Source organism: Orycteropus afer, unplaced genomic scaffold (assembly GCF_000298275.1).
Source record: "Orycteropus afer afer isolate SDZICR_OR568_19922 unplaced genomic scaffold, OryAfe1.0 scaffold00245, whole genome shotgun sequence".
NCBI lineage: Eukaryota > Metazoa > Chordata > Mammalia > Tubulidentata > Orycteropodidae > Orycteropus > Orycteropus afer.
In genome coordinates, this window is record NW_006921832.1 from 1,415,187 (window position 1) to 1,442,627 (window position 27,441).

At 43.6% G+C, this 27,441-nt stretch overlaps 1 protein-coding gene across 1 annotated transcript in view; it reads left to right on the forward strand.

The window, feature by feature from the left end:
• The window catches only part of KALRN (kalirin RhoGEF kinase), a 1,074,930-nt gene that overhangs the window by 854,633 nt on the left and 192,856 nt on the right, over positions 1-27,441 (forward strand). The window contains exons 34-35 of the mRNA XM_042782122.1: positions 23,501-23,696; positions 23,774-23,881. Coding sequence (XP_042638056.1) covers positions 23,501-23,696; positions 23,774-23,881 — 304 coding nt within the window. The remainder of the gene's footprint in view (positions 1-23,500; positions 23,697-23,773; positions 23,882-27,441) is intronic.

The following is a 27,441-nucleotide window of genomic DNA, read 5'->3' on the forward strand; positions in this document are numbered from 1 at the left end:
TTAAATGTAGGAAATGCTAGTTTCTGGAATTTGCCAAAGCCTGACTTCATTCTTTCCTCCACTAGATGGCAATGTCAGGTTGCATTATTCCAGCAGGCATCCTTCCAGAGTTGAACCATCCTTCTCCTCTCACCAGGAACACACATGCCCCACTCCCAGTTTAGCCATCACCACTCTTTTCCTCCCTTTTCTCTGAGGACTAAGGAGGGGCCATGTCAGGAAGTTGTGTGGGAATTTGTATTTGAGGGTGGAGCTTTGTGGTAGCTGACTAGAGAAATTCATGGGAAATAGGAGACTCAGGAATATGGTTCTGCTCGATGTCTAACCAAAGTAGAAACTGAGGCACAAAGAGGGTTGAATTATTGTAAGGGTGTAATGAAGTAATATATATGAAACAGTGCAGTTAAATATGCAATACATACCAGTTGTCATGAAAAGTTGTTCTATCATCTGTCATAGATTATCCAGCAGCATAGCTACAAGCTCCCACAAGTCCATTCTAGAGGCATCTCCAGAGACAAAACCAAGGACAGCAATTCATTTGCTGGGAAAAGTTAACTTCTCATAGATCTGGTGTGGGCTGTTTTCATTAGGAAGGACTTAGCTTCAGGGGAAGACTTGAGATGTCTTGGCCAAGGTCTGGTATCCCTAGCTGTGGCTGGGTAAAATGGGCATCCCTACCCCCTAGCCATCTGAGCCCACCTGTGTGCCTTCATGTCCAAATCGTATACCGCTAGGTGAGAGCAAAGTCAAGGGGGAGAAGCAGAAAGCAACTGTCAGAGTCTATCTGAGATCCAGAGAAGGGTGGGGGAGAGCATGCAGACTAAGAACTTTAGAAGGAGGGAGCTTCCTCTCCATTATTGTGGTTGTTTTTAGGTGCCATCGAGTTTGTTCCGACTCATAGCAACCCTATGTACAACAGAATAAAACCCTGCCCAGTCGTGTACCATCCCAACTATAATTGCCATCCCTTAGCCCATCCTTACAACTACTGTGTTAGTCCATCTTGTTCAGGGTCTTCCCTGTTTTCTCTGACTCTCCTCTTTACCAAGCATGATATCCTTCTCCAGGCACTGGTCCCTTCTGAAAACATGACCAAGAGAAGAGAGAGAGACAACGTCTGGCCATTCTCACTTCTAAAGAGCATTCCAGCTGAACTTACTCCAATACAGATTTTTTTTGTTTTTCTAGCAGACCATGATATATTCAATATTCTTTGCCAACACCACAACTCAAATGCATTAATTCTTCTGTGGTGTTCTTTATTCATTATCTGGTTCTCACACACATATAAGGCTACTGAAAATACAGTAACTTGAATCAGTTGCCTTTAACATGACACCTTTGCTTTTTTAACTTTTTAAAGAGATATTTTATAGCAGATTTGCCTAATGCAATACATCATTTGGTTTCTTGACTGCTGCCTCCATAGGCCTTATTCCCTTCATTAGAGGAGGCGTAAGCAATCAGGTAAGCAATGCACTGCTGTGGAGTCGGATCCGACTCATAGTGACCCCCCCTCCTTAGATTCTCAAGGTGATATTATGGAAGTAGATTGCCAAAACTTCCTTCTGGGGAGTGGCTGGGGAGTTTGAACCGCCAGCCTTCTGGTTAGCAGTCAAATGCCTTAGGCACTACGCCACCAGACCTTTCAGAGGAGGGGTTAGTGGACATCTAATTAAAAATGAAAGCTGAGAACCAGGGATGGCAAATAGGGGCAAGAAAGAAAGCAAAGCTGTTATAAAGCTTTCCAGCTAACTCCACCAGCCAGCACAACTTCTTCAAGGGACCATCAGTACCTCTCACCAATTTCCTTGGCTCTTCATGTTTATAGCTTGGTTTCTCTCTCCCCAAGCATAGGCCAATTATGTTGGGCCTTCACATGGCAGCCTATGAACTCTCACTTCCCTTTCACCCATGTGGACTCTAAGTAGGGTCTTGGGATATGGAAGTGCCTGACTCTTGGTAGAGTCAGGTCTTGTCCTAGTTCTCTAGTGCCACTGTAACAGAAATACCACAAAGAGATGGCTTCAACAAACAGAAATTTATTGTCTTAGAGTTTAGGAGGCTAGAAGTCCAAATTCAGAGTGCCAACTCAAGGGGCTGGGTGGAAGCCTTTCAACCTTGGCTTTCAGCTCTGCCTACCAGGCCCACTGGAGCAAGCTGGGAGCTTCTCCTGACTCATGCAGCTGCTGGCTGCTGAGGCTGATGAATTCAAGATCATCAGGTAAAATGGCAGATTGTTGGCTCATAGTCTGTGAAGGCTACAATCCCAAGATTGGCAGGCAACACAGCAGGCCACTGGTTAAAGTCCAGGGAGTAGAGATGAAGACTGAACCAAATACAGGATCCCTTTTCTAGATACAGGAAGCAGGCCACATCCTACAGGCAACTCTCCTTCAACTGATTAACTGCTCACAGCAGATTTTGCCATGGAGGTGATTACACCACTCCAATCTCATCATGGAGAATATACTTCCAGCAGCCAAGCCACTCAAAATGGTGGGCCAGCCAAGTTGACATACAACAGTAACTACCACAGGTCTTAAATCACTATTCTACTTGGAGCATCCCTTATTCCCCTAAGGCCCTACCTGAAAATCTTTGCACCTACACACATGCATCAGTTTGTAGAACCTCCTCCCTCTCTCTTCAAGATCTCTCCCAAGTGTTAGCCTCTTAGCTTCTCCTTCTTCCCTTCTAGCCAGCTGCCTGACTGGCAACCTGGCCTTTTTTTCTCTCAGCAGTGACTATGTCTCCATTGGGAACCCACCTTATAAACTGTATGCAACTGTATGGAGGATGAAATGTCCTTCTGCAGGAAGGTTGTGGGACAAAATAAAGTGGCCTTATCTTGTTGTCATTGGAGGTCAGAGTTGATTTCTTCTTCACTTCATGGAAAAGAACTGGTCCTCTTAACCTGCATGGAGAGCATCAGGTAAGAGTGCCCATGGGACTCTTGAGTCAGTTCTGACTCACGGAAGCCCCATGTATTACAGAATAGAACAGCTCTATAGGGTTTTCTTGGCTGTAATCTTCACAGAAACCATCACCAGGCCTTTTCTTCCACAGTGCCACTGGATGGATACAAACTGCCAACCTTTCCTTTACCTGCTGAGCACAAACTGTTTGTGCCCCCAGGGACCTTAAACACTCCTTAGGTGAATCTAAGGTACAGCCAGGGTTTAGAACCATGACACTAGCCCAGTTTCTTCACCTTCAGGGTGACTGTTGAGCACAGGAAAGCAAAGATGACTTTCCCAAACCCACAGGGAGAGTTCACAGCAGAGCTGGAGTAGAACCAGGCATCCTGCCTCCTGGCCCAGTGCCCTGTCCACCCCACACTCTGCCCATTCTGCATCTGGGTGGCACTCAGGCTCCTCTCTCAGCTTTCCTTCCTAGGTCTTCTCCTGAGATGGTGGTTGGTTATTTCGTCCTGATACATCTGCAGTGTGACTGATGATGGGATTGGTAAAACAAACAAAACTGCCTCTGGGACAAAGTGGGGACCCTGTCTTTCCTATCACTGCAGCCCTGACATCTTGGGGCTTCTCATTGGGGTTGGGACCTCCAGGATCTAGTCATTCCTCTTTACACTAGTCATTTCACTTCCTCGGCAGGAGCCCCTACCAAGAGGCAGAGTTTGTTATAGTAGTTGTCAGCTCTTGGATGTAGCTTAGGACCACCTAGAGGAGATGCCTCACTCCCTCCCAGACTAGTTCATTCAGAGCCTCCAAGAGCCTGGGCATTAGTATGTTTTAAGTTTCATAAGGGTTGAGAACCACTGCTTTATGGGTATGGCATACCCAGGGCATCAGGCTTAGGAGACAATTAAAGATGCATTGGTCTTGAGTACTCCAAAAACTCTAAGATCTTCCCCATCTGGCTGTATAAGACACCTGTGTTGTCTTTTTAATCCTGTGTTGCTTCATCTCTGGCTTTGGCTGAGTGTCTGGAAAAGCTGTAAGGAAATTCCACTTTGCTTAGTGAAACCAGGCCCACGGCTTCCAAAGTGAGCCCTAGAAGCAGATGCCCTGGGGGAGGGACAGCCCTGGTTTGTTCACAGAAAAACCCCTTCTATGGAGTCTCCTGGTGATTTCTTTTATCATCTAGCAGGCTTCAAGAACCCTATTCTTCTCTTTACAGGGGCTAAATTTTACCAAACCCCAGTTTACTCAGGCTGTAGAAGGTTGTGTAGAAAAGTCGAGAAGCTTGGGCTCTGGAGTCACATACTAACAACAGCTGAGGTTGGAGCAAGTCTGTCAACAACTCATTTTCAGTCTGCACATCCTTCAAAGGGGGATAACAACACCCTGTAGGATTGTAGTGAGGATTAAAGAGATGACAAATGAACATGCCTGGCATAATACTTAGCACATAGAAGTAAGTGATAAATAGTGGCTTTTGCTATTTTTTTTTCTTTATTATTAAGCTGAAATGTTAAAAATATTTTATAAAAAATTAGGGACTGGTGGACCATACGAACCTCAGTCTATATTACCCTGAGACCAGAACTAGATAGTGCCTAGCCACCACTGTCAACCACTTGGAAAGGGATCAGAATAAGATATCCTGAATAGAATGGGAGAAAAATGTGGAACAAAGCTCAAAATCATAAAAAAAGACCCAGATTTACTGGTCTGATAGAGACTGGTAAACCCCCCCCCCCAAGACCATGGCCCTTAGTCACCCTTGGGCCTGGAATTGAACTCACTGTGGCTCCCAGCCAAACAATAGACAGGCCTACAAGGTGAACATTTATATCACATAGGTACACTCCTTAGAACAATCAGCCATGGGAGATCAGAAAGGCAGCATTTGCACAGGGAGATAGCGCAAAGGGCAGGAATGCATAGGAAAGAAGAACACAAGGAAAAGGTAACAACAGGGAGGAAGTGGGAAGAGAGGTATTACAACATGGGGATTGTAATCAATGCCATGAAACAAAACGTGTATGAACTATTGTATGGAAGATGAATTTAGTCTGTTAACTTTAACCTAAATCACAATTTTTTTAAAAAGGGGGTGGGGAGGTACATCTATGGATGAAGGCATTCTAAAATAATGCATGAATGCATTTATATCTTAACTTTCCCAATATTGCCACAAAATATACTTTGAAAAATAAAAAATATTTTACAAAAAAATTACAGTGTACCAAAAGGAAAAGACATACAGAGTTATACCATTTGAAATAATCTTGCTTGAAAGGTATTACTTATTTTCTGAGACCCTGAACTCTGAAAAAGAGTCTCTGGATGGCACAACATTAACTGCTTGGCTACTAGCCAGAAGGTTGGTGGTTTGAACCCACTCAGAAGCACATCAGAAGTTAAGCCCAGTGATCTGCTTCCAAAAAGTCACAGCCTTGAAAACCCATGGAGCAGTTCTACTGTGCACATAGCAAGTGGCCATCAGTTGGAATCAACTCAACAGCAACTAACAACAATAATGACAACAATCCCTAAAAAAGGAAGGGAATTCCGCCTTTTTCAATCCAGAGCCCCCTTTCCCTTCTGTTTCCATCCTGGCGCCCTCCTCTGACCTCTGGAGGGTTCTCCAGCATGGAAACCAATCATCAAGACCCTTTAGTTGCAAAGGCTCTTGTACTCATTCCTCATTCACCCCATCCACCTACATGCACTGCCACCTTTATCTCTGTCACACATCATGGTTTGTGGGGGTGAGGGGAGGAACAACAGTAGGAGCACCCATTTTCCTAGAAGTATCTCACCTGGAGAACTGACAGTTCTAGGAATTCTTTTTTCCAGAGGCATTCCTTTGCCTTTCCAGACTATCTCATACTCCATTTTATACCCATGATCTCTCCTCATCCTCACAAATGCACTGTATATAATAGAGATAACTAAGAGTTCTCCTTTTCTGAACACAGAAGCAGAAGACACAGAGAACTGCAGTGACTTCTCAGACCAAGCAAGAGGTTTAGAACAAGGTCCACCTTTGGACCTTTGATTTGCATCAAAGGAGGATGTAACAAGGTCTCCTCCCCCAGGGATGACCACCCCCTGCCTCACTCTCAGTTTCCAATTGGCTTCCAGATAGAGTAATAATAATCTCCTGACATTTATCCAGCACTTTATAGTTTGCAAGCATATTTTTCATCCATGACATTATTTGATTCTCACGCTTGTGATTATAGCTGTGCCTGTCCACCTGTTAACAGATAAAAATAGCTTGGGAAAATTAGAAATTAATAAGGTTGTAAAATTAGACAGGAGAAAAAGTGGAAGTCCCATCCAGGTCTTCTGACTCTAAAAGCAATACTGTACTATACTACTTTGTAAGTACGAAATAAGGGTCTGGGGAGACAGGTGTGTGCATGTGGGTGGGTGAGTATGTGCCCTGGATGAATGAATGAATTACAGGCATACCTCTCTTAATTGTGCTTCACTTTATTGTGCTTTGCAGATATTTCATTTTTTAAAAATTGACGTTTTGTGGCAAACTTGAGTTGAGCAAGTCTATCCACTCCATCTTTCCAACAGCATGTGGTCACTGTCTCTGTGTCACATTTTGGTAATTCTCACAACATTGCAAACTTTTTCTTAATGCTGTTGCACACTTAATAGACTACAGCCTAGTGCAAACATAACTTTTATAGGTACTGGGAAACAGAAAACTTTGTGTGACTCTCTTTATTGCAATATTCACTTTATTGTGGTGCTCTGGAACTAAAAACCTGCACTGTCTCTCTGAGCTATGCCTATATATTCTGTCATAGACAGCTCCTCTTACCATCTTTACTCCTGCCTGCCTACCACTCAAGTCAGCCCCTCTCTCCTCACTCACATTAGTTCAGCAACCAGACCTGCCTTCCTCAGGCACTGCTGTGTCATGTCATTCCAGCTCAGAAGCCTTTGATGAATGGCTCTCCCATTGCCCTTGAGGAAATCTCCATTCTCTTTGGCCCAGCACTTGAGATCTTCCTGGATTTTCCCCCTTCCTCCCTTTCTAACTCTGTCCACTACCACTCCCCATCCCAACCCTCTGCTCTAGCCAGGCTGGATTCTTCAATAATCCTCCCCATCTCTCTCCAAGTCTCATTCTTGGACCTTAGGATCCAGTGGAACATTCTCCCAGCTCCTTTCCAACAACAAAATTCTATCTTTCTACCAAGAATATTAATATTAATATTCTACCAGGAATATTAAAAAAAAATTAAATTTTTCCCTCTTCCAAATTCCACAAACACGACTGTCTATACAATTTACTTAGAACTTCATCACTCTCTACCATTATAAAGCAGATTGTGCCAAATGACCTCATTATTTTTCATGTGGAGAAACTGAAGATCCAAGCAGTGCAAGTGTTTGCTAGTAAGCTCGAAGTTCCAAGTTTCTTCATTTTTAATACAGTTCTTTTCCTACTATGCCTCTTTATTCTTTCACAACAACATCTTGGAATTAGAAGGTTCTTAGAGACTGTTGTTGATATGTTTAGGTGCCATCCAGTTGGCTTCAACTCATAGCAATCCTATGTACAACAGAACAAAACACTGCCCAGTCCTCCAGCCTCACAATCCTTGCTGTCCTAGAGTCTATTGTTGCAGTCACTGTGTCAATCCATCTTGTTGAGACTCTTCCCCTTTTTCTCCAACCCTCCACTTTACCAAGCACGATATCCTTTACATCATGCTTGGTGAAGTGACTGGTCCCTTCTGATCACATGACCAAACTGTTGTTGTTGTTGTTGTTGGCCGTCAAGTTGGCCCCGACTCATAGCGACCCCTCCTTGGGTTTCCAAGGCAGTATCACTACGGAAGTAGGATTGCCCAACCTTCCTTCCGAGGAGTGGCTGGTGGGTTTGAACCGCCAGCCTTCTGGTGAGCAGTCAAGTGCCTTAGGCACTATGCTACCAGAGCTCCTTGAGTAAGCATAGCAAAAAAAAAAAAAAATCAAACTCACTGTCATTGAGTCAGATCCAACTAGGTGAGATGAAGTCTGACCATTCTTGCTTCTAAGGAACATTTTAGTGTACTTCTTCCAGGATTGAATTGTTTGTTCTTCTGGTCTTTGCAGTATTTTTTGCCCAGCACCACGATTCAAAATGTATCAACTTTTCTTCAGTCTTCTTTATTCATTGTCCAGCTTTCACATGCATATGAGGTGATTGAAAATACTATCTAGTCCAAATTCCCTCCCTGCACTGGAATTCTTTCTGTCTCTTCTTTGAGACAAGGCCAAATGACCTCTGCTTGACCATGTCAAATGCTAGAGAGCTCACCACTCACAAAGTTTCCCATTTAATTCTTAGGCAGCTATAATTACTGAAAAATTACTCCTTATACTGAAATAAAATGATTACTCTCTGAAATTATTGCTCTTTGCTTTGTTCTTTACAGCCCAAGCATAAAGTCTTCTTCCTCCTGCACAAGTTTTGAAGACAGTACTTGTATCTCCCCTTAATGTTCTTTTCTCCAGCCTTCAATTCCTTCACCCATTCCTCATTGCAAATGAATTCAGTGCTCTGGTAGTGTAGTGCCTAAAGCACTTGACTGCTAACCAGAAGGCTGGCATTTCAAACCCACCAGCCACTCCAAGGAATGAAGATGGGGCAATCTACTTCCGTAGTGATACTGCCTCGGAAACCCAAGGAGGGCTCACTATGAGTCGGGTCCGACTCGACGGCAAACAACAACAACAGCAAAAGAACTCTAGTTTATCAGCATCCCACTTGAAAATGTAGCAACTGGCATTGAACACAAGGATTCAGGTCCAGCACCTACAGTCTACCTTGAACTGGAATTAGCCAAACCCACTGCTATCAATTCAATTCCAAATCATAGTGACCCTATAGGACAGAGTAGAGGTTCCATAGAGGTTCCAAGGCTGTAATCTTTACAGAAGCAGACTGCCACATCTTTCTCCCATGGAGTGGCTGGTGGGTTCAAACTGCCGATCTTTTGGTTAGCAGCCAAGCACTTAACCATTGTACCACCAGGGCTCTAACTGAAATTATGCATTTCTACATATACAATCTCTATGAAAGAAATTTTCTTTGCTGGTTACCAAGGGTGGGAGGAGAGGAAAGGGAACACTGCAAAAATTAAAATAATAATAATAAAATAAAGTAATTCTAAACCCAAACCAAACCATTTGTCCTGGAGTCAATTCTGACTCACAGAAAATAAATAAAATAGCTTTATAATTTAAAAATAAAATAAATATACAATCTCCACCACTCATCTGTCAGTTTGGTATGCTGTGGTAGTTTGCATGTTGCCATGATACAGGAAGCTATACCACTGGCATTTCAAATATCAGCTGGGTCACCAATGGTGTACAGGTTTCAGAGGAGCTTCTAGACTAGGGCAGATCAGGAAGAAAACCCTAATGATCTACTGCTGAAAATTAGTCAATGAAAGCCTAATGAATCACAACAAAACATTGTCTAACTCATTTCCTTCAGACACATCATTAGGAAGGACTGATTGCTAGAGGAGGATGTCATGCTTGGTGAAGTGAAGGGCCAATGAGGGCATGTGAGTCCTCAGTGAGATGGATTGGCACAATGGCTACAGTGATGGACTTGAACATGCTGGCAATTGTAAGAAAAATGCAGGACCAGTTTTGTTCTGTACATAAGGTCACCGTGAGTTGGAGTTGACTCAATGGCACCTAACAACAACAAATATACAACCTAAGGTTGTTTGTCCTTTTTAGCACCATTGACTTATTAACTTATAATAGTTAACATTTATTGAGACTTACTAAGAGTCAAGTTCTGGGTTAAGGATTTAAACCTAACAACAGTAGTATTTTCCTTGTTTTGCAGACAAGGAAACTGAGTCTTGGAGACTCAGAGTAACATAATTAACAAGCAGTGGACCTAGATTTGAACCCAGGTCTGTCCATTTCCAAGGTCTCACTCTTTACCACTGTGCTTCACAACCTCCCAAGTCTGAAGGCACTTGATACAGGTACTTTAGTTTATCTTCTTGTCATCTGACTAGCCTACCCTTTAGACCTTGTTGTTGTTATGTGCTGTTGAGTCAGGCCCGACTCATAGCGACCCCTCCTTGGATTTCCAAGGCAGTATCACTACGGAAATAGATAGCCCCATCTTCCTTCTGAGGAGTGGCTGGTGGGTTTGAACCTCTAGCCTTCTGGTTAGCAATCAAGTACCGTAGCCACTATGCTACAGCCTACCCTTTAGTCTAGCTGGATGAGGATTTAAAGAGGCTAAACGATATTACAAACAGCCATACATACTGCTTCCTCATTCTCCCTTGTCACTCTTCCTCTCACCTCTAGTGTCATGTGTTCCTTGCCCTAAGGGTAACAGCAGCGATCAAAAACAGACTGCAATGTTGGTACTTTGTCTACTAATAAGATCCTGATGTCCTCATCTGGACCAGAACTAATCTGAGCAGCACTCTGGACAGCAGGCTGAGTTTGGTCCAGCTCTGATAGGGGCCAGCCAACCCCTGGAGCTGGTCCAGCCTGTCTAATAGATTTTCTGCAGGGTAGGAGTTCTCTCTACTCTCTGCTGCTGGGAGCCAAAAAGCCAAACATTTCAGGCACCCTGCCTTCTCTGTCCCCTCTGCTATCACATTCAGAGACTTAAAGGCTTCTTCTGCCTATGGACTCAGGGAGTGCTCCAAAAGTCTCTCTCTCTTACTTTTCTGTATAGGCTTGCGTTAGGAGCAGCTAATCTCAGGCTTTTGGTTTACACCATAATGCTTAATTAACACAAGGCTTTACCATGGACATTGAACATATGATTGCAAAAAAAAAAAAATATGCAACCATTGCCGTGGAGTTGGACCCGACCCATAGCGACCCCTCCTTGGGTTTCCGAGGCAGTATCACTACGGAAGTAGATTACCCAACCTTCCTTCTGGGGAGTGGCTGGTGGATTTGAACCGCCAGCCTTCTGGTTAGCAGTCAAGTGCCTTAGCCACTATGCTACCAGAGCTCCCATATGATTAGAGGATGAATAATCCCTAAACATTTAATTTCCTGTATCAAGTGATATGTTACAGGCTACAGTTTGCTAATCTATAATTCCACCTCAATTGTAATTGACCAGATGTGGGGTAGCTACTTTAGAATTCAGAGCTCACTTGCTCACAGAAACAAAATCATACCTGAGAGTAAAGAAATCAGAGTGGGAATAGGTTTCCACACCAGCCCACAAAATTTCCTTTTATAATAACATAACTGAATTATAGTATGTTTGCAATGAAAAGTGTAGTAAGATTGTTTTTAAAAGTCATAATGCTGTTATGCTGTTATTCAACATTGAAACTAAAAGTAACGCATTTGAATAAAAAATGTAATTAACTTGAGTGATGATACTTCTTGAGGTAAGCTGCATTTAAAACAAAACAGAAATAGACAGAGATGTATTAATGGCGATTCTAAAAGGAGCTTCTAGTCATTTTTCAGAATTATACAAAGTTAGAATTGGAACTTTCTCCTTTTTCATTTGATCAAAAGTCGTTATTGTTTAGGTTTAACTCCACATTAGACCATTGACTTTCATGGGCCATGGGCCATGGGTTGTCGGAAAATTGGGAAATTATTTTTCTCCACATTAGAAAACTCTTGGAATCTTAGAATGAAAATAACCTTAAAGGTGTTTTGGTTCACTCTCTCCCCTACTATTGGGAATCATTTCTACAGTGTTCCTGACAGATGGTCAGCCAAGCATTATCTGAGCACTGCTGGGGACAGGGAGCCCATTACTTCTCAAATAAGTCTCTTACATTTTAGTGCAATCCTCATGGTTAGGTGTGGAGCTTACCATTAACTTTGCCCAAAGAATTTGGTATTTGTCCTTGATTCCTAAGAGATAACCCCTAAAACCTTAGTATTTTCTGTGATCCTTGATGGAGCATCTAGGCCACACCTGAGGGTCTATGCTAATGAGGCTTTTCTTCGATATGAGCTTGACAGGCCAGAAAGACCCACCACCTGGTAATCAACACAGCTTAAGAGAAAGAGCTCTGGTGGCGTAGTGCCTAAGGCACTTGACTGCTAACCAGAAGGCTGGTGGTTCAAATCCACCAGCCACTCCTCGGAAGGAAGGTTGTGCAATCTACTTCCATAGTGATACTGCCTTGGAATCCCAAGGAGGGGTCACTATGAGTCAGGGCTAACTTGAAGGCACATGACAACAACATAAGAGAAGGAGCACACAATTCAATCAATAATACCTATGCAATGAAACCCCAGTAAAAGCTCTGGATACAGAAGCTCCATTACCTTCCTGGTTGGTCAAAGATATCAGTGCACATAGCAGAGTAGTGTGTCCCATTTTGGGACATGGAAGTTACACATTAGGAACCCTCGCAGACCTCGTCCTATGTGTTTCTTCATTTGTATCATTTTTGCTATAATAAAACTGTAATCATAAGTATAGCATTTTTCTGAGTTCTGTGGGCTGTTCTAAAGAATTATAGAACCCAAGAGAGTAGTGGGAACCAGCAGGTCAGAATGAGGAGAGGCTTGGATATCCATAGATTATAGATAACATCTTTAGGAAGTAGTGGGAAAACCCTGAATTTGTAGCTAGCAGGTCAGAAGGATATGAAGACTCCCAAGATTGCAGCTGGTGTCTGAGGTCTTAGGCAGACTTGGCAGCCTGGAGGGCTGGGTTCTTTAACTTGTGCTCAGACCTAGCTCTGGGTGGTTAGGGTCAGAGGAAGAAGCACAGCCTGTGCAGCAGTGTCAGAACAGAAGTGAACAGAGTTGATAATAAATTACAATTGATCTTTACAATTTGTTGTCAGAAAACTGGGATATTATTTTTCTCCACTTTAGAAAACTCTTCTTACTTAGAGCTGAAATCCAGATACTTCCTGACTATTCCTTCTCCTATTCCCCTATCCCTAACCCCCTAATTTAAATCTGTTATTGTGGCCATTGAGCAGGCCCCCTGAACTCAGTTCAGCCTATGTGTTCCAGAGCAGAACTGCTCCATAGGATTTTCTTGGCTATTCTCTTTATGGAAGCAGATCTGTCATCCATGGAGCTGCTGGGTTAGAACCACCAACCTTTAGATTAGCAGCCAGTCACAAACCACTTAGTCACCTAGGGTTTCACCAGCCCTAACTCCCACTGATCCCTATCCTTCTGATCTTTATCTAGATGAAGTAATTTGATTTGCATATAAAATGTTAAAAACTTTTCTAAGGTATCATTTAGTAAGAGCCTAGCAATTTCTCCATGAATCCTTTTTATTAAAGAATTAAATGTCCGTGCCAAACCAAACCAAATTCACTGCCATTAAGTCAATTCCAACTCATAGTGACCTCCATTGGGTTTCCAAGGTGGTAAATCTTTACAAAAGTAGATTGCCCTGGCTTCCTTCCACAAAGAGGCTGGTGTATTTAAATCACTAACCTTCTGGTTAACAGTCACATGCCTTAGCCACTGTGCCACTAGAGCTCCTTTAGAGCAGAACAAAGTGATACTGCCTTGGAAACAAAACATTTTGAGTTAAATTCAATAATCCTAAACTTTGTTTGAAGTGATTCTTTGTGTGTGTGGTTTTATAGTTCTTTTAAACATCCTCAGGTTTAAGTACTTCTAGCAATCCAGCCTCACCCCTGGGAACTAGGCATACTGCAGGGTCTCACTCACAGACCTCCCTGATCTATTCTTTTTATCTCTGGGCACAAAGCTCAGAGGTAAGAACCTCCCCTTCTGAGGCTCTCTATGGGTTAGATTTTTTTTCCCCCCATGGTTAATCACTACAGTCATTTATATTGTGTTTGTTCTAAAATTCCTGTAGTTTTATATCTATCTCCCTGTTCTTACAAAATAGCATTTTTATTACCTTATATTTGGTGGTGCAGTGGTTGAAGCATTCAGCTGCTAACCAAAAGGTCGGTAGTTTGAATCCACCAGCTGCTTTGTGGGAGAGAGATGAGGCAGTCTGCTTTCCTAAAGATTTACAGCCTTGATTACCCTCAGGGAGTGAATAGTTGGACCTGTGGCCTTGGGACCATAGTCACAGGGGACATCAGTCTCAATTGGCACAGCATACTACAAAAAACATTGCTCCACATCCTATTTTGGTGAGTAGCAACTAGGATCTTAAAAGCTTACAAGCATCCATCTAGATACAATGATAGGTCTCTCTTCGTCCAGAGCAAAGAAGAATGAAGAAAATCAGATTTATGGAAACAATTAGTCCAATGGGCTAATAGACCATGTGATCCTCAGCCTATATGACCATGAGACCAGAAAAACTAGATGGTGCCCAGCTACTACTGCCAACCAATCAGAGGGGGATTGGTGCAGGAGATCCTGGATAGAGTGGGAGAACAATGTGGAACAAAACTTAAAATCATAAAAAAAAAAAAAAAAAAAACATGTTTGTTGCTCTGATAGAGGCTGGTGAGACCTCTGAGGCTATGGCCCCTAGTTACCTTTCAGGTCTGGAACGGAACTCTCCTGTGACTTCCAGCCAAATAATAGACAGGCATATGGAGTGAACATTTACATCAGGTAGATACACTCCCTGAAGCCATCAATCATGGGAGAACAGAAGGGCAGTATTTGCACAGGGAGATAGTGGCGGGGGGGAGCAGGGAGGCAGGGCTGGAGTGCAGAGGAGGGAAGGACACAGGGAAGAGGTAACTACAGAAAGGAAATGGGAAGAGAGCTGTTACGTAATTGCAGTCAATTCATGAAACAGAATGTGAATGAACTGTTGTATGGAAAATGAATTTGTCCTATAAACTTTCACCAAAATCACAATAAATTTAAAAAAAAAAAAAATTACAGCCTTGGAAACCCTAAGGAGCAGTCCAACTCTGTCCTATAGGTTGGCTATGAGTCAGAATTGACTCGATGGCAGTGGGTTTGGATTTTTTTTTGTTTCTTCATATCTGTATCTTCCTAAATGGAGCTCTGGTGGCATAGTGCCTAAGGCACTTGACTGCTAACCAGAAGGCTGGCTGTTCAAACCCACCAGCCACTCCTCAGAATGACGGTTGAGCAAACTACTTCTGTAGTGATACTGCCTCAGGAATCCAAGGAGGGGTGAGTCAGGTCCAATTTGATGGCAGTTAAGTTGAGTTGATCTTCCTAAATTACCTGTAGGATCCCTTCCAGTCCTAAAAAGGCATCCTCTTTGTGTGTGTGTGTGTGTGTTTTTTTTTTTCCTGTCCAGTTCAGGGAAGAACCCGAGGTACCCTAAGTATCCTATGTTTAATGCATCCAAGCACAGAACAAATACTTTAACTTTCAATTTATTAGATTCAACCACTTGAAATTGTCATTGTTGCAGTAAAAAATGGTTGAGTGTCAGCAATTTCAAATTGTTCAATGTTACAGTCAACCTGTCCTTTCCTAGAAGGGTACTCACAAATCTTTGTGAAAACAGGGGAGGGTTTGGCTCTCAGGGAGTCAGATGGTCTGAGGAGAGGACAGGATGTGGAATGAGAAGCCATTTGTTTCCACTGGAAATTCACCTAATCTTGAGGGCCTTAGTTTCCACATCTATGCAAGGGGAAGCTGATAAAAATGCTTATCTCACAGGGCTGCTGGGAGGCTCAAGCTGGCAGTGTTAAGTAAAAGTGACTTTTAAACTGTAAAGTCAGCCTTGTTAATGTGCACAAGCTAATTGTTTAGAATAAAACAAAAGTGAGCTGGCTGTAACAGCTTTACAATGATGTATATGCAGTAGGACATAGAAAAGATGAATTCACAACAGCCAGAAAGTGGAAACAACCTAAATGTCCATCAACAGGTGAAAGGTAAACAAAATGTAGTCCATACATACAGTGGAATATAATTCCGCCATAAAGAAATATCAAGTCCTGATACATACTACAACATGGAAAAGCCCTGAAAACATTATGCTGAGTGAAATAAGTCATTCACAAAAGGATAAATACTATATGATCCTACTTAAATGAAACAGGCAATGTATAGAGACCAAAGCTTGTTAGTGGTTACCAGGGGTTGAGGGTAGACAGAGAGAGGGAGTCTCAGCTTAGTGGCCACTGAGTTTCTGTTAATGGTGGAGTAATTTGGAAAAGGATGGTAGTGGTAGTAATGGTTGCACAACATAATGAATAAATATAATCAATGCCATTGAATTATATATGGAAAAATTATTGAATTAGCAAATGTTTTGTATATGTATTTTTTAAAAACTACAATTTAAAAGAGAGAGAGAGATGATAAAAGGTGTGGAATAACTAGAGTCTTGGGGTAGAAAACCTCAGTCTGAATCCTGGCTCAGCCTTTACCAGCTGATGACCTTGGGCAAGATCCTTTAAATCTATAAAATGGGGTAACAGAGTTTACCTCTCATGAGTTAGACTTCCCAGCCCAGTCATGCCACTTGAGACTGCCAATTAATGTTAATTTCCTTCCTTTCCCTTTGCTCTATTTCTGATACCTCTGTACAGCTATGTCTAGGGTATTTCCAGCCTGACTCCTGTCCAGGGCTGTTCAAGAGGTCAAAGGTTCTGTTTCTAGTTTTATTCATAGATTTTGCAGAAGCCTGAACCTTACCTCCAGTCAGCACCCTTCTCTCTCCCCTCAGTGTCTATTTCTGGCCTACCTTGGGCTCTTTCTCCAGGCCACCAACAACAGGTCAGTCTGGCTCTGATTTCCCAAGAAAGAATGGCTTATTCTTATTTCCTCTCTTCTGACTTTCTCTTGCCTTTTACTCAGAGGTTTGAAGTCATCTCTGATCTATATGAGATGAAGCACATTATTCCATCTTGCACCTTTGGCACCTCTCAATGACCTATGGTTCTCCCTCAGTGATTACCTCTAGTCATTGAAGGTAACCTTCAGAACACACCACAGAGATGGAGGGCTGTATTGAGACTTGGAGTGTTGAGGTGGGTCTGGGGGTGTCATCATTCTTCAATACAAATAAAAGAGGGACAAAGGAAGTTTTGTGAAAATTATCTTTCTTATTTCGTTTTTAACTGAATCTCTGCCACTTACTTATGTTAGAATTGGTCAGGAATAGCTCAATGGTTATTGTATGATTTCAGGAGTACTTGGGAGTCCAGGATGCAGTTTCAGAAGGGGGAGATTTAGGTGTCATCCAATCACTCTTCCTTTATTAAAAAAAAGAGAGAGAGAGAGACTTAAAGGAGTAGCTAGGACTATTGGAAAATGTATGCAGACTACTTTATTCTGGGTAAGATGTCTTGTCTACCACCCATCAGATATTATTTAGGAAATTAAAGGGTTTGCAATTGAAGCCTCAAATAGGAACATGTCAAGCCAGGCCACATTGTCCTTTAAGGATACCTCATTATGGTGCTGTCTCCAAGTAGAACTGAAGCAGGAGGAGGATGCATGATATAACATGAAATAACTAATCTCTGGGGCCCTCTGCAGAGAGATTGCCTTGTTCCTTTTGTAGCCAGCTTATGTCAATTGCCTATTTCAATAGCACATTTTCCTGCCTCTAGGCACTCACTATAACTTTGTGAAATTTATGTCATAATGATGCTCCATCATCCAGGGGAGAAGGGTAGGCATGGGTATTATCCTTGTGTTTTGGAAGCTTATGAACCAGCTGATGGAGCTCAGATCTAAAATGAAAACCTTAGGAATCAAGTTCCAGAGAAGAAAGACTGCCACTGATTGTGCTTTCTGAGGAGAGGTTGAAGAGGATGAAGTCATCCCAGCAAACGGAATGTTTCCCAAATAGAAGAAAAACAACAAACCAGTTGCCATTGAGTCCATTTCCAACTCATGGTGATTCCATGTGTGTCAGAGTAGAACTGCTCCGTAGGGTTTTCATGGCTGATGTTTCAAAAGTGGATCACCAGGCCTTTCTTCCTAGGCACTCCTGTTGTTGTTGTTATGTGCCATCGAGTTGGCCCCAACTCATACCGACCCCTCCTTGGGTTGCCAAAGCAGTATTACTACGGAAGTAGATTGCCCAACCTTCCTTCCGAAGAGTGGCTGGTGGGTTTGAACCGCCAGCCTTCTGGTTAGCTAGGTAGACTCAACCCTCCAACCTGTTGGTTAGTGGTGAGCATGTTAACCATTTGTACCGTCCCAGGACTCCTTCGCAAATAGAAGACTGTGCAATTTTCTGTTACTTAGAGCTAACTAAGCTGAAACCACTTTCTTCCCAAAAGAATGCAGGGTCCCAGGAATGATGTGCACCGAATATGCTTTAGGGAGAAGAGAAGGAATAAGGTGACCTGCCCTACTGGGGATAGCCCATCCTGTCTGCTCAGGTGGGAGGACCTTAGTGGCTTTGACCAGAAGCCCGTGCAGGCTACAGCATGAGGAGCCTTCAGGGGCAGGATTCTCATGCTGCTTGGCCGGACCGAATGGACAGGACCTTGCTCTCACCTCCTCACTGGCCTCCCTTGTGTCCCTTGGACCTTAAAAACAACTTCAAATATATGCAAATAATATGAGAACTCTTTCAAATTACCGCTGTTGCCACATTTAATACCAGTTCTCTGCCTTTTAGGAGCAAGAGGCATCCTAGTCCTTGAGCAGCCTGCCCTTTTCTTCATCCTTGCCATTGTGATAGGGCTGGGTTCTCTCTTTCTCACTAGTGTCCATCAGCCCCAGCCAAGAATGCTGATTCCGACATTGTGCCCACTTGCCTTACTTTCCACAAGGCCCAGTAGGCCACAGGAAGTACAAGTTCCCACTTCTGTACACAGGTGGTCAGACAGACAGTTTCTATGGATGGCTCCTGAGCATAGGGAGGAAGCCTGAGTCGAAGACCCTCCTCAGCTCAGAACGTTCTGATGGCTCCTGTCTCACTTCAAATACATGTGGCCTGTGAAGAAGACTTCCAAAACCTCTCCTGCAGCCTTTGATCTGACTTGATTTGCTATGTATTAATTTCCTGTGGTTTCTGTAATAAATTACCACATAGTGGCTTAAAACAACATAAATATATTATCTTACAATTCTGAAGGTTAGAGTCCAACATGGGTCCCAGTGGACTAAAATCAGGGTGTTGGCAGGGCTGCATTCCTTTCTGGAGGCACAAGAGGACAATTTTTTCCCCTGCTCTCTTCAGATTCTAGAGGCCACCTTCATTTCTCAGAGGGAAGAAAGGAAGGGAGGGATGGAGGAAGGAAGGGAAAGAGGGGAAAAGGGGAGGGAGGGAGGGAGGAAGGATGGATGCAAGTAAGGAAGGAGGACAGACCATCCACCAAGGATCCCTGCAGAGTGCATATAAAGGACCAGGCTCAACTGTGTTCTCTATGCTATAAGAACTGATAGAGGAAACTGGCTAAAGCATTAGCAGGGGGTGTCAGGTTGGACATAGGGAAAATTTTTCTGGTGCTGGGAGTTCTGACTGAAGTAGTCTTTGAAATCCTATTTCCTGAGATGTTTTCTGCAGGGACACATAGGCTAACATCTCATCTATTATGAATGGTTGAAAATTCAGAAATATGAGGATGGTCAGTGTCTTCCTAATTCCTCCTATGATTGGAAATATTTAATAAACTGATCTGAGTTACATTAAGACAAAATCCACTTTCCATTTAGTGTACCAGGTGAATCTACACGCTGCTGCAGCCGGTGCTTCTCACTGTGGGAGGGAAGATGGCATTGACTGTCAAAATTAAAATAGTAGTGGACACTACACTTAAAAGTGTAGTGGACACTTAGCAATCGTAAGCCTTCCTAAATTGGAACTCAGTCAAAGTGATAGACTGGCACTTCTCACTGCCCTACTTTGAGAACACTTTGACCTACTTAGAGGTAAACATTTTTGGAACTAGATGAAACCTGGAGTGGTTTGTTTTTAGCAACTCCAGCTGCCGTCATCTTTCACTTTGATAAATAGCTCATCTCCTCTTGAGCTCAGGCCTGCTCAGTCGGCTGCTTAGCACAAATCTCCAAGAACCCATCCCTGCAGCAACTCTCCCTTTCTATCCCACAGAAGGGCGTGAACTTTGGCTGCTCTGGGGAGACTCCAGGGTCTTCTGTGAAATCTCATAATATTGTCTGTTCCCCCTTACTCTGGGCCTGGTTCAGGCCAGATGGTGATCAGTTATCCTTCCTTTCTGAAGAAAAAGAGGGTGATTGACCAGATAAGCTAGGACTTAACTTTCTTGAGAATGAGACATCCAGAAAGAGACAGACAAGTGTCAGATGGGCAAGTACAGAGGAGTTGCAGTAGTAGAAAACATACAGGATAACCTTCCAAAAAAGAAAAGTCCTGGAGCAGATGGCTTCATTTGGGAATTCTGTCAAACATTTTCAAAAGAAGTAACCCAAATCCTTCTTAAACTTTCCCAAAAATTGGAAGAGAAGGCAACACATCCTAACTCATCCTATAAGGCTAGCATTACTCTGACACCAAAGCTGCACAGAGTTACCACAAGAAAACTGCAAATCAGTGTCTCTTATGAATATAGATGGAAACATCTTCAACAAAATACTAGCAAAATGAACCCAAAAGCATATTAAAAGAATGTACCATGGTCAAGTAGAACTTATGCCAGGAGTGCAAAGGTGGTTCCACATTAGACAGTTGGCTCCAACTCATAGTGACCCTGTGTACAACAGAATGAAACAGTACCTGGTCCTGCATCATCCTCACAGTCTTTGCTATGCTTGAGCCTGTCATCACAGCCACTGTATCAATCCATCTCGCTGAAGGTCTTCCCCTTTTTCACTGACCCTCTAGTTTACCAGGCATGATAAAGTCCTCCAAGGAATGGTCCATTCTGACATGACCAAAGTACATGAGACAAAGTCTGGTCATTCTCACTTCTAAGGAGTATTCAGCTGTCCTTCTTCCAAGACAGATTTGTTCTTTCTTTTGGCAGTCCATGGATTCTCAGCATTCTTTGACAACACCACAATTTAAATACATCAATTCTTCTTCAGTCTTCCTTATTCACTGTTCAGCTGTCACATGCATATGAAACTATTGAAAACACTATGGCTTAGTTTAGGTGCACCTTAGTCTTCAAAGTGACATCTTTGCTCTTTAACACTTTAAAGAGGTCTTTTGCAGCAGATTTGCCTAATAAAATTTGTCCTAGTCTGAATGGTTGACTGCTCCTTCCATGAGTATTGATTGTGCGATGGCTAGGCCACTATAAATGGAGAAAATTAGGAGAAGTAATTATTATGCATAATGCAGTCATGATTTCCTCTAGACATTATTATGAAAACACATACCGTCTGGGAATACTTATACACATGGATATTATACAATTTAAAAAAAAAGATTTAGAGTTTAAATTAAATATAGATGCAATGTACACCTTGTCTTTCTCTAATTTCAGATGTTTCTGGTTACTGGTGACTACTCAGTTCTTTTTCACACAAAGCAGAAAGTTCTACCTTATGTCCAGTTTTGGTCTGTCTCCACTTCCATTTTCTGTCATGGAAAATTGAACCAACTACCTCTCCTAGAACTCACCTTTTTCTTCTCCTGTGGTTTTACTCATAGAACATGTCTTTACTCAATTTATATTTCCCATACAGCTTAATTTAGTGAGTTCCGGATAGTAATATATAAAATTAACTATTTGTTAAGTGAATGACCAACATTTGGCAAGAATTTTGGAGTTTTAAGCCACCATCACAAATGGAGGCCTGTTGTTGTTACGTGCCGTCGACTTGGACCCGACTCATAGCAACCCCTCCTTGTGTTTCCAAGGCAGTATCACTACGGAAATAGATTGTCCAACCTTCCTTCCGAGGAATGGCTGGTAGGTTTGAACTACCAGCCTTGGAGGCCAGGATGGGAAAATTTGCTGATATCAGCAATCAATCAGTTTATAGATCAGAATTCTACACAAGGAAGTGAGGATTTGTTGTTGTTGTTGCGTGCAGTGGAGTCGCCTCCAACTCACAGCAACCCCTCCTTGGGTTTCCAAGGCAGTATCACTACGGAAGTAGTTTGCCCAGCCTTCCTTCCGAGGAGTGGCTGGTGGGTTTGAACTGCCAGCCTTCTGGTTAGCAGTCAAGTGCCTTAGGCACTATGCTACCAGAGCTCCTAAGGACTGGGTAATTTTGGGGAAATTTGCTGATATCAGCAATCAAACAGTTCATAGATCAGAAATCTACACAAGGAAGTGAGGATTAAGGAACGTGAAATTAGCATGAGATCATTACAGTCAGTGGAAGAAAGAGTCAAAATACCAGCTGTCAGTTTGAGGAAATGAAAACATTGAACACTCAAGCAGGAGCTAACTCCAGAGTATGAGTGGCCTTCAGCTGATCAGGGGTCTCAGCCCTGACTTCACATTGAAATTACCTGCAGAGCTTTAAAAAATAAATAAAAAATAGATATCGAAAAACAAAAACAACAAAACAAAAAGCTATAGATATCTTGACTTCATTCCAGACTTACTGAATCAGAACCTGGAGAAAGGCCAGGCATTGCTAGAGGTGAGAATCACTGCTGGAGGAAAGGATTAGTAAGCTACAAAACTGAGCTTTGAACTCTGGTTTCACGAGTGCAAATTCAGAGTGTTCTTGCACATCCTTCCAACCAGAGAGCCAAAAAAAAAAGTGGGGCACTTTGTTGTTGTTGTTGAAAATATACACAGCAAACCATACACCCGTTCAACAATTTCTTCATGTACAATTCAGTGACATTGATTACATTCTCCAAGTTGTGCAACCATTCTGACTCTTCTTTTCCAAATTGTTCCTCCCCCATTAACATAAACTCACTGCCTAAGCTTCCTAACATTTTTAGTTGCTGTTGTGACCTTGATCCCACATAGATAGTTCTTCAAAAGAAAGCAATACTCAAGGCAGATATTCTTTACTAATTGAGCTAAACTGGTATTCAGTTTAAAGAAGACTTTAGGATATATTTAGTTGAAGATTTAAAGATCATCTCTCAGCAATAGTTTCAGGGGTTTGTCCAGCCTCGGTGGCTTCAGAAAGTCTAGATTCCATGACAATTTGAAATTCTTTCACATTATCCCTCCTTTGATCAGGTCACGTATAGACTTTTTGAATAAGATGTTCAGTAATGTTGTTGTTTGTTGTTATGTGCGGACTCATAGTGACCCTTCCTTGGGTTTCCGAGGCAGTATCACTGTGGAAGTAGATTGCCCCATCTTCCTTCCGAGGAGTGGCTGGTGGGTTTGAACCTCCAACCTTCTGGTTAGCAGTCAAGTGCCTTTAGCCACTATGCTGCCAAGCACAATCCAGTTCTCTGGTCTCATGGCGAAGAAGATAGTTGTTCATGGAGGCAGTTAGCCACTCACATTCCATTTCTAGTATCAAGGATTTAACGGAAGGAAAAAGAAGAGTTAGGTGAAGATGTTTTCAATACAGAGGAAGCTGTCTATGTTTGTGGAGGGTGAGAGGAAAGAAAGGTTGAATCTGTTGGTGCGAAAACGTTTTATTGAGTGTTGAACCTTCTAAATCTGTTCATCTCCCACCTTTTTGGCCGTATCTGGCTGTATATTTTAAGGCCAGACTGATTGGCTTTTGAGAGGGAGGCCTTTGCACATAAAGAGGAATACCAGTTCTGTGCCAGGGGTTTTGTGTAGGACTGTCCTCTGAACGCTTGCCTGTGCCCGCAGCCAATGGCGATGTTGCATAAGTTCAGGGCCCCGCGGTTGGCAGCGATTCCAGCAAACAGCTGGACCTTGGAACTCCGCCCCCTCAGGCCCTCCCTCCCCACCCCGGGCCCCTCCTCCCCTTCCCAAGGTGGCTCTGGCTCGCTGGAAGTCGGCGCCGCGGCCGCGGTGCGGGTAGAGGACCCGGGGGAGGAGGAGAGTGGACTCCCGGGCACAGAGCTGAAGTTTCCTTTCCTTGGCGCTCTCCCTCGCTGGCTGGCTCCCTGTGCCATGCAGGAGCGCTGGAGCTGCGGGGCAGCATGAAGGGTAGCGACCGGGCTTACAACCGTTGTCCCTCTTTGGGGTGGCTCTTTGCTAAATGCTGCTGTTGTTTGCCGTGTAGAGGTGAGTGGCTGCTGGCGTTTGTGCCTTAGTTTAGCCAAAGACTGGCAAGACTGTGTGCGAGGGAGGGAGGGGAGACCGTTGGGGTAGGGACATGGGGTGGGGAGTGGGGTTGGCAAAGTGAAAGGGAGGGAGTTTGTTGAGTCCGCATTCACTTCATTTTCCCGGACAGAATGCCCTCTCGGTCAGTGAGATTCTGACTTGGGTGCTAACGAAGAAGCAGTTGGTGAACTCAGTTATTCATCAGCAGTTTAGGATTTCAGGGCCCCAGCCTGCTTGGGAGCTGAGGGGGAATGACTCTAAACTGTGTGCATGCACCTCACTCCTTTCATTTACACAAGGATGTCAGCTGTGAGATTAACATATGACTCCTGGCTATAGGAATGTGACTCTCCTCTCCACACGGGAACTGTTTTTGCCAAGTGACAACTTTCTTATGAGACTGGAGCACTTTTCCCTGCCTGGGATTTTGCAGGCACCTCCGGAGTAGATTAGCAGCTCTGGTCTGGAGCTTGGCACATTAATTAACCAAGAACTCTCTTTGTGTCCAATTTGGACTGGATTTAATTATTCTGCTCATTTTAATGGTGTTGAGGAGACTTACGGAAAGCAACAGTTTCTCCAAAATCAGCTTGCAAACCAGGAGGGTGAGAAGAACCACAGAAGGAAGATTATGGTGTGGATAGCCCCCCATGAAAGGAGATCAGGACCTTTCTAGACAGTCAGCAAATGTTGCTGGTGTTGTCCATGTCAGTGTAATACTAAAGCTTGGAGAGTGTGGGAAGAGAGATCCTGGTTTTTTGTGGTTAGAAATGAAAATAGAGCCTCTTGCTTAGAATTCACCCCTTATAAAAATTTTTCACCTATAGGAGCTCTCACCTTCACCACCTGTTTTACAACACTCCAGTTTGTCTCCATCCTTGTATGCAGACTTCAGGTAGAACTTTCAGAGTTTGGTGGTCAATAAACTTCATTTGCATGACCCTTTACCATCGTCTATGCCGTTTACACAACACACAAACTCACTGTTGTCAAGTCGATTCTACTCATAGCAAGCCCTCCTTGGGTTTCTCTACAGAACTAGATTGCCTGATCTCTTTCTGAGGAGTGGCTGGTGGGTTTCAACAGCCAGCCTTCAAATTCTCCATCCTGGGAAGATTTAAGGTTACACCCAAACCCATTGCCATATCCAGTTGGTTGACTCATAGCAATCCTTAGGACAGAACAGAACAGCCCCATAGGGTTTCCAAGGCTATAAATCTTTAAGAAAGCAGACTGCCTCATCTTTCTCCCATGGAGCTGCTGGTGGGCTCAAAAGGCCAACATTTTGGTTAGCAGCTGAATGCCTTAACCACTGTGCCACCAGAGCTCCTTTTAAGGTTACAAGAGCTCATTAAATCTGAAAGCCTTTTCTCCCAAGTAATTAAGGTATTTAATCCCAGCATTAGATTCTTTCAATCTCGGCATTTAATTAGGAACAACCTGGAACTAACTGTGATGTCCAACTCTGAAAGCCAGAATTCAGGAGAAGGAATCTGAGGGGGCCAGGGACCCTCACAAAATTCTGAGCCCAGTTCAGAAACATTTAAAACCAAGACTGGGAATTGAGGGGAGGAGGTATTGAATGGGGGAGGAAGCAGGAAATGGCCAAAGGGAATCTGAGTGGGTTGATTTGGTCTGAAGGCTGTGCTGCTTTCACTGTGAAGGGTTTCCAAGCAGGATTTCTTGGGAGTCAGTTTCCTGTCAAAAAGCAGAATGTGGGGACTTGGGCGGTGTTTTTCTAAAGCCCCTGCAGCTGCCTCCTTGAGTCCAGATGTGCCACAAGCAGTCCCAGCTTCCCTACTGGCTAATTCTCCCAGGGTCCTGGGCCCTCACTTTTTTTGTGACTTGACCCCACTGTCCCTGGGCCAGAGGGCCAGTGGCAGAGGAAGGAGTGGGGGAGTCAGCATGGGGTGCCTGCAGGGCCTCCTCCTGCCTAAGGGATGAGGGAAGTGGCAGCTCAGAAGTTTTGGAGAGGGGGTATAGGAGGTGAGTGTTGCAGGAGCCTGTGCCAGAGAGGACCATCAATCCGAAGCTGAAGACTGAGGGGAGTAAAAGGGCCAAGCAGCTTAAAAGGGAAAAGGAGAGGGCAACCAGGTGGTTGCCTTGTAAAGCCTTTTCCCACTTCAGTGCTTACACTTTCCTAGATCTGAAATGTGTGAAAACTGGAGCTCAAATCTGAGTAGTTGATGGGGAAGGTGACTTAGCCAGCCTTCAGAGGAAACTCCTGGGAGCAGCTAAACAGCGGGCCTTACCCAAGGTGTTGGAGCACTGTCCCTGGGCCCCTTGGTCTGGCTCTAACAAAAAAAGAAAAACCTTGTCCGGAAGCAATGTGAAAGCATATTGAAAAGATAAGGCCTTGCACTTATCTCAAGTACATTTCCCAGAGCCTCACACTGCATGAAAAGAGGCTTGCCCTATTGCGACACAGAGATGAGAGGTTCAGAGAAAAGTCTACTAGGCTGACTGGAGCAAAGAGCTCCAGCCTTAAGGGAAGGGACAATCTATCTCCCTTTTCAGTGAAAACCAGTTTCTCTTGTCTTACGGACTTAATACAATTGAAAGGCAGCCTACCCACCCTTCAACACACCCCTTTTAAATAAAAGCAGGCATATATTCGGTGTCCCTGCCTTCCCCTGAGATAAACTGGTCCTCTCCTACTGCTGAACTCTGTAGCTAGTGAAATGGGTCAGACACATTGCTATAGTTCCCAAGTCAGAGAGTCTTGACTAACTGGCTTCTAATTAAGGAGGATTTAAAGGATTGCTGTTGTTAGGTGCTGTTGAGTCAGTTCCAACTTGTAAAGACCCCACATACAGCAGAACAAAACACCGCCCAGTCCTGTGCCATCCTCACACTCATTGCGAAGTTTGAGCCCATTGTTGCAGCCACTGTGTCAGTCCATCTTGTTGAGGGTCTCCCTCCTTTTTGCTTACCTTCTACTTTTCCAAGCATGATGTTCTTCTCTAGGGACTGGTCCCTCTTGATAACATGTCCAAAGTATGTGAGACAAAGTCTGGCTATCCTCCCTTCTAAGGAGCATTCTGGCGGTGCTTCTTCCAACAGATTTGTTGGTTCTTCTGGCAGTCCATTCTTCGCTGACACCATATTCAAATGCACTTCCATTTTCCTTATTTGGCCCAGCTTCTTCTGCATGCACATGAGGCCATTGAAAATACCATGGCTTGAGTCAGGTGCACCTTAGTGGTCAGAGTGACACCTTTGCTTTTTTAAGACTTTTAGAATAGATTTGGTCAGCCCCAGGGTTACAGGTGAGGAGAAACAACTCAGGGACGCCCAAAGTAGCAAGCGGGAAGAGCAGGAGAAAGGGGATTAAAAGCAAGGAAGCCAGAGAGAAGAGCAGTCAGCCGAAGGGATTAGGCGAGGAGAGGCAACTCAGGCCCACCCAGAGTAGCAGGCCGGAAGAGCAGGAGGAAGGGGATAAAAAGCCAGGAACCCGGACAGAAGAGCAGTCAGCCCCAGGGTTACAGGTGAGGAGAAACAACTCAGGGATGCCCAAAGTA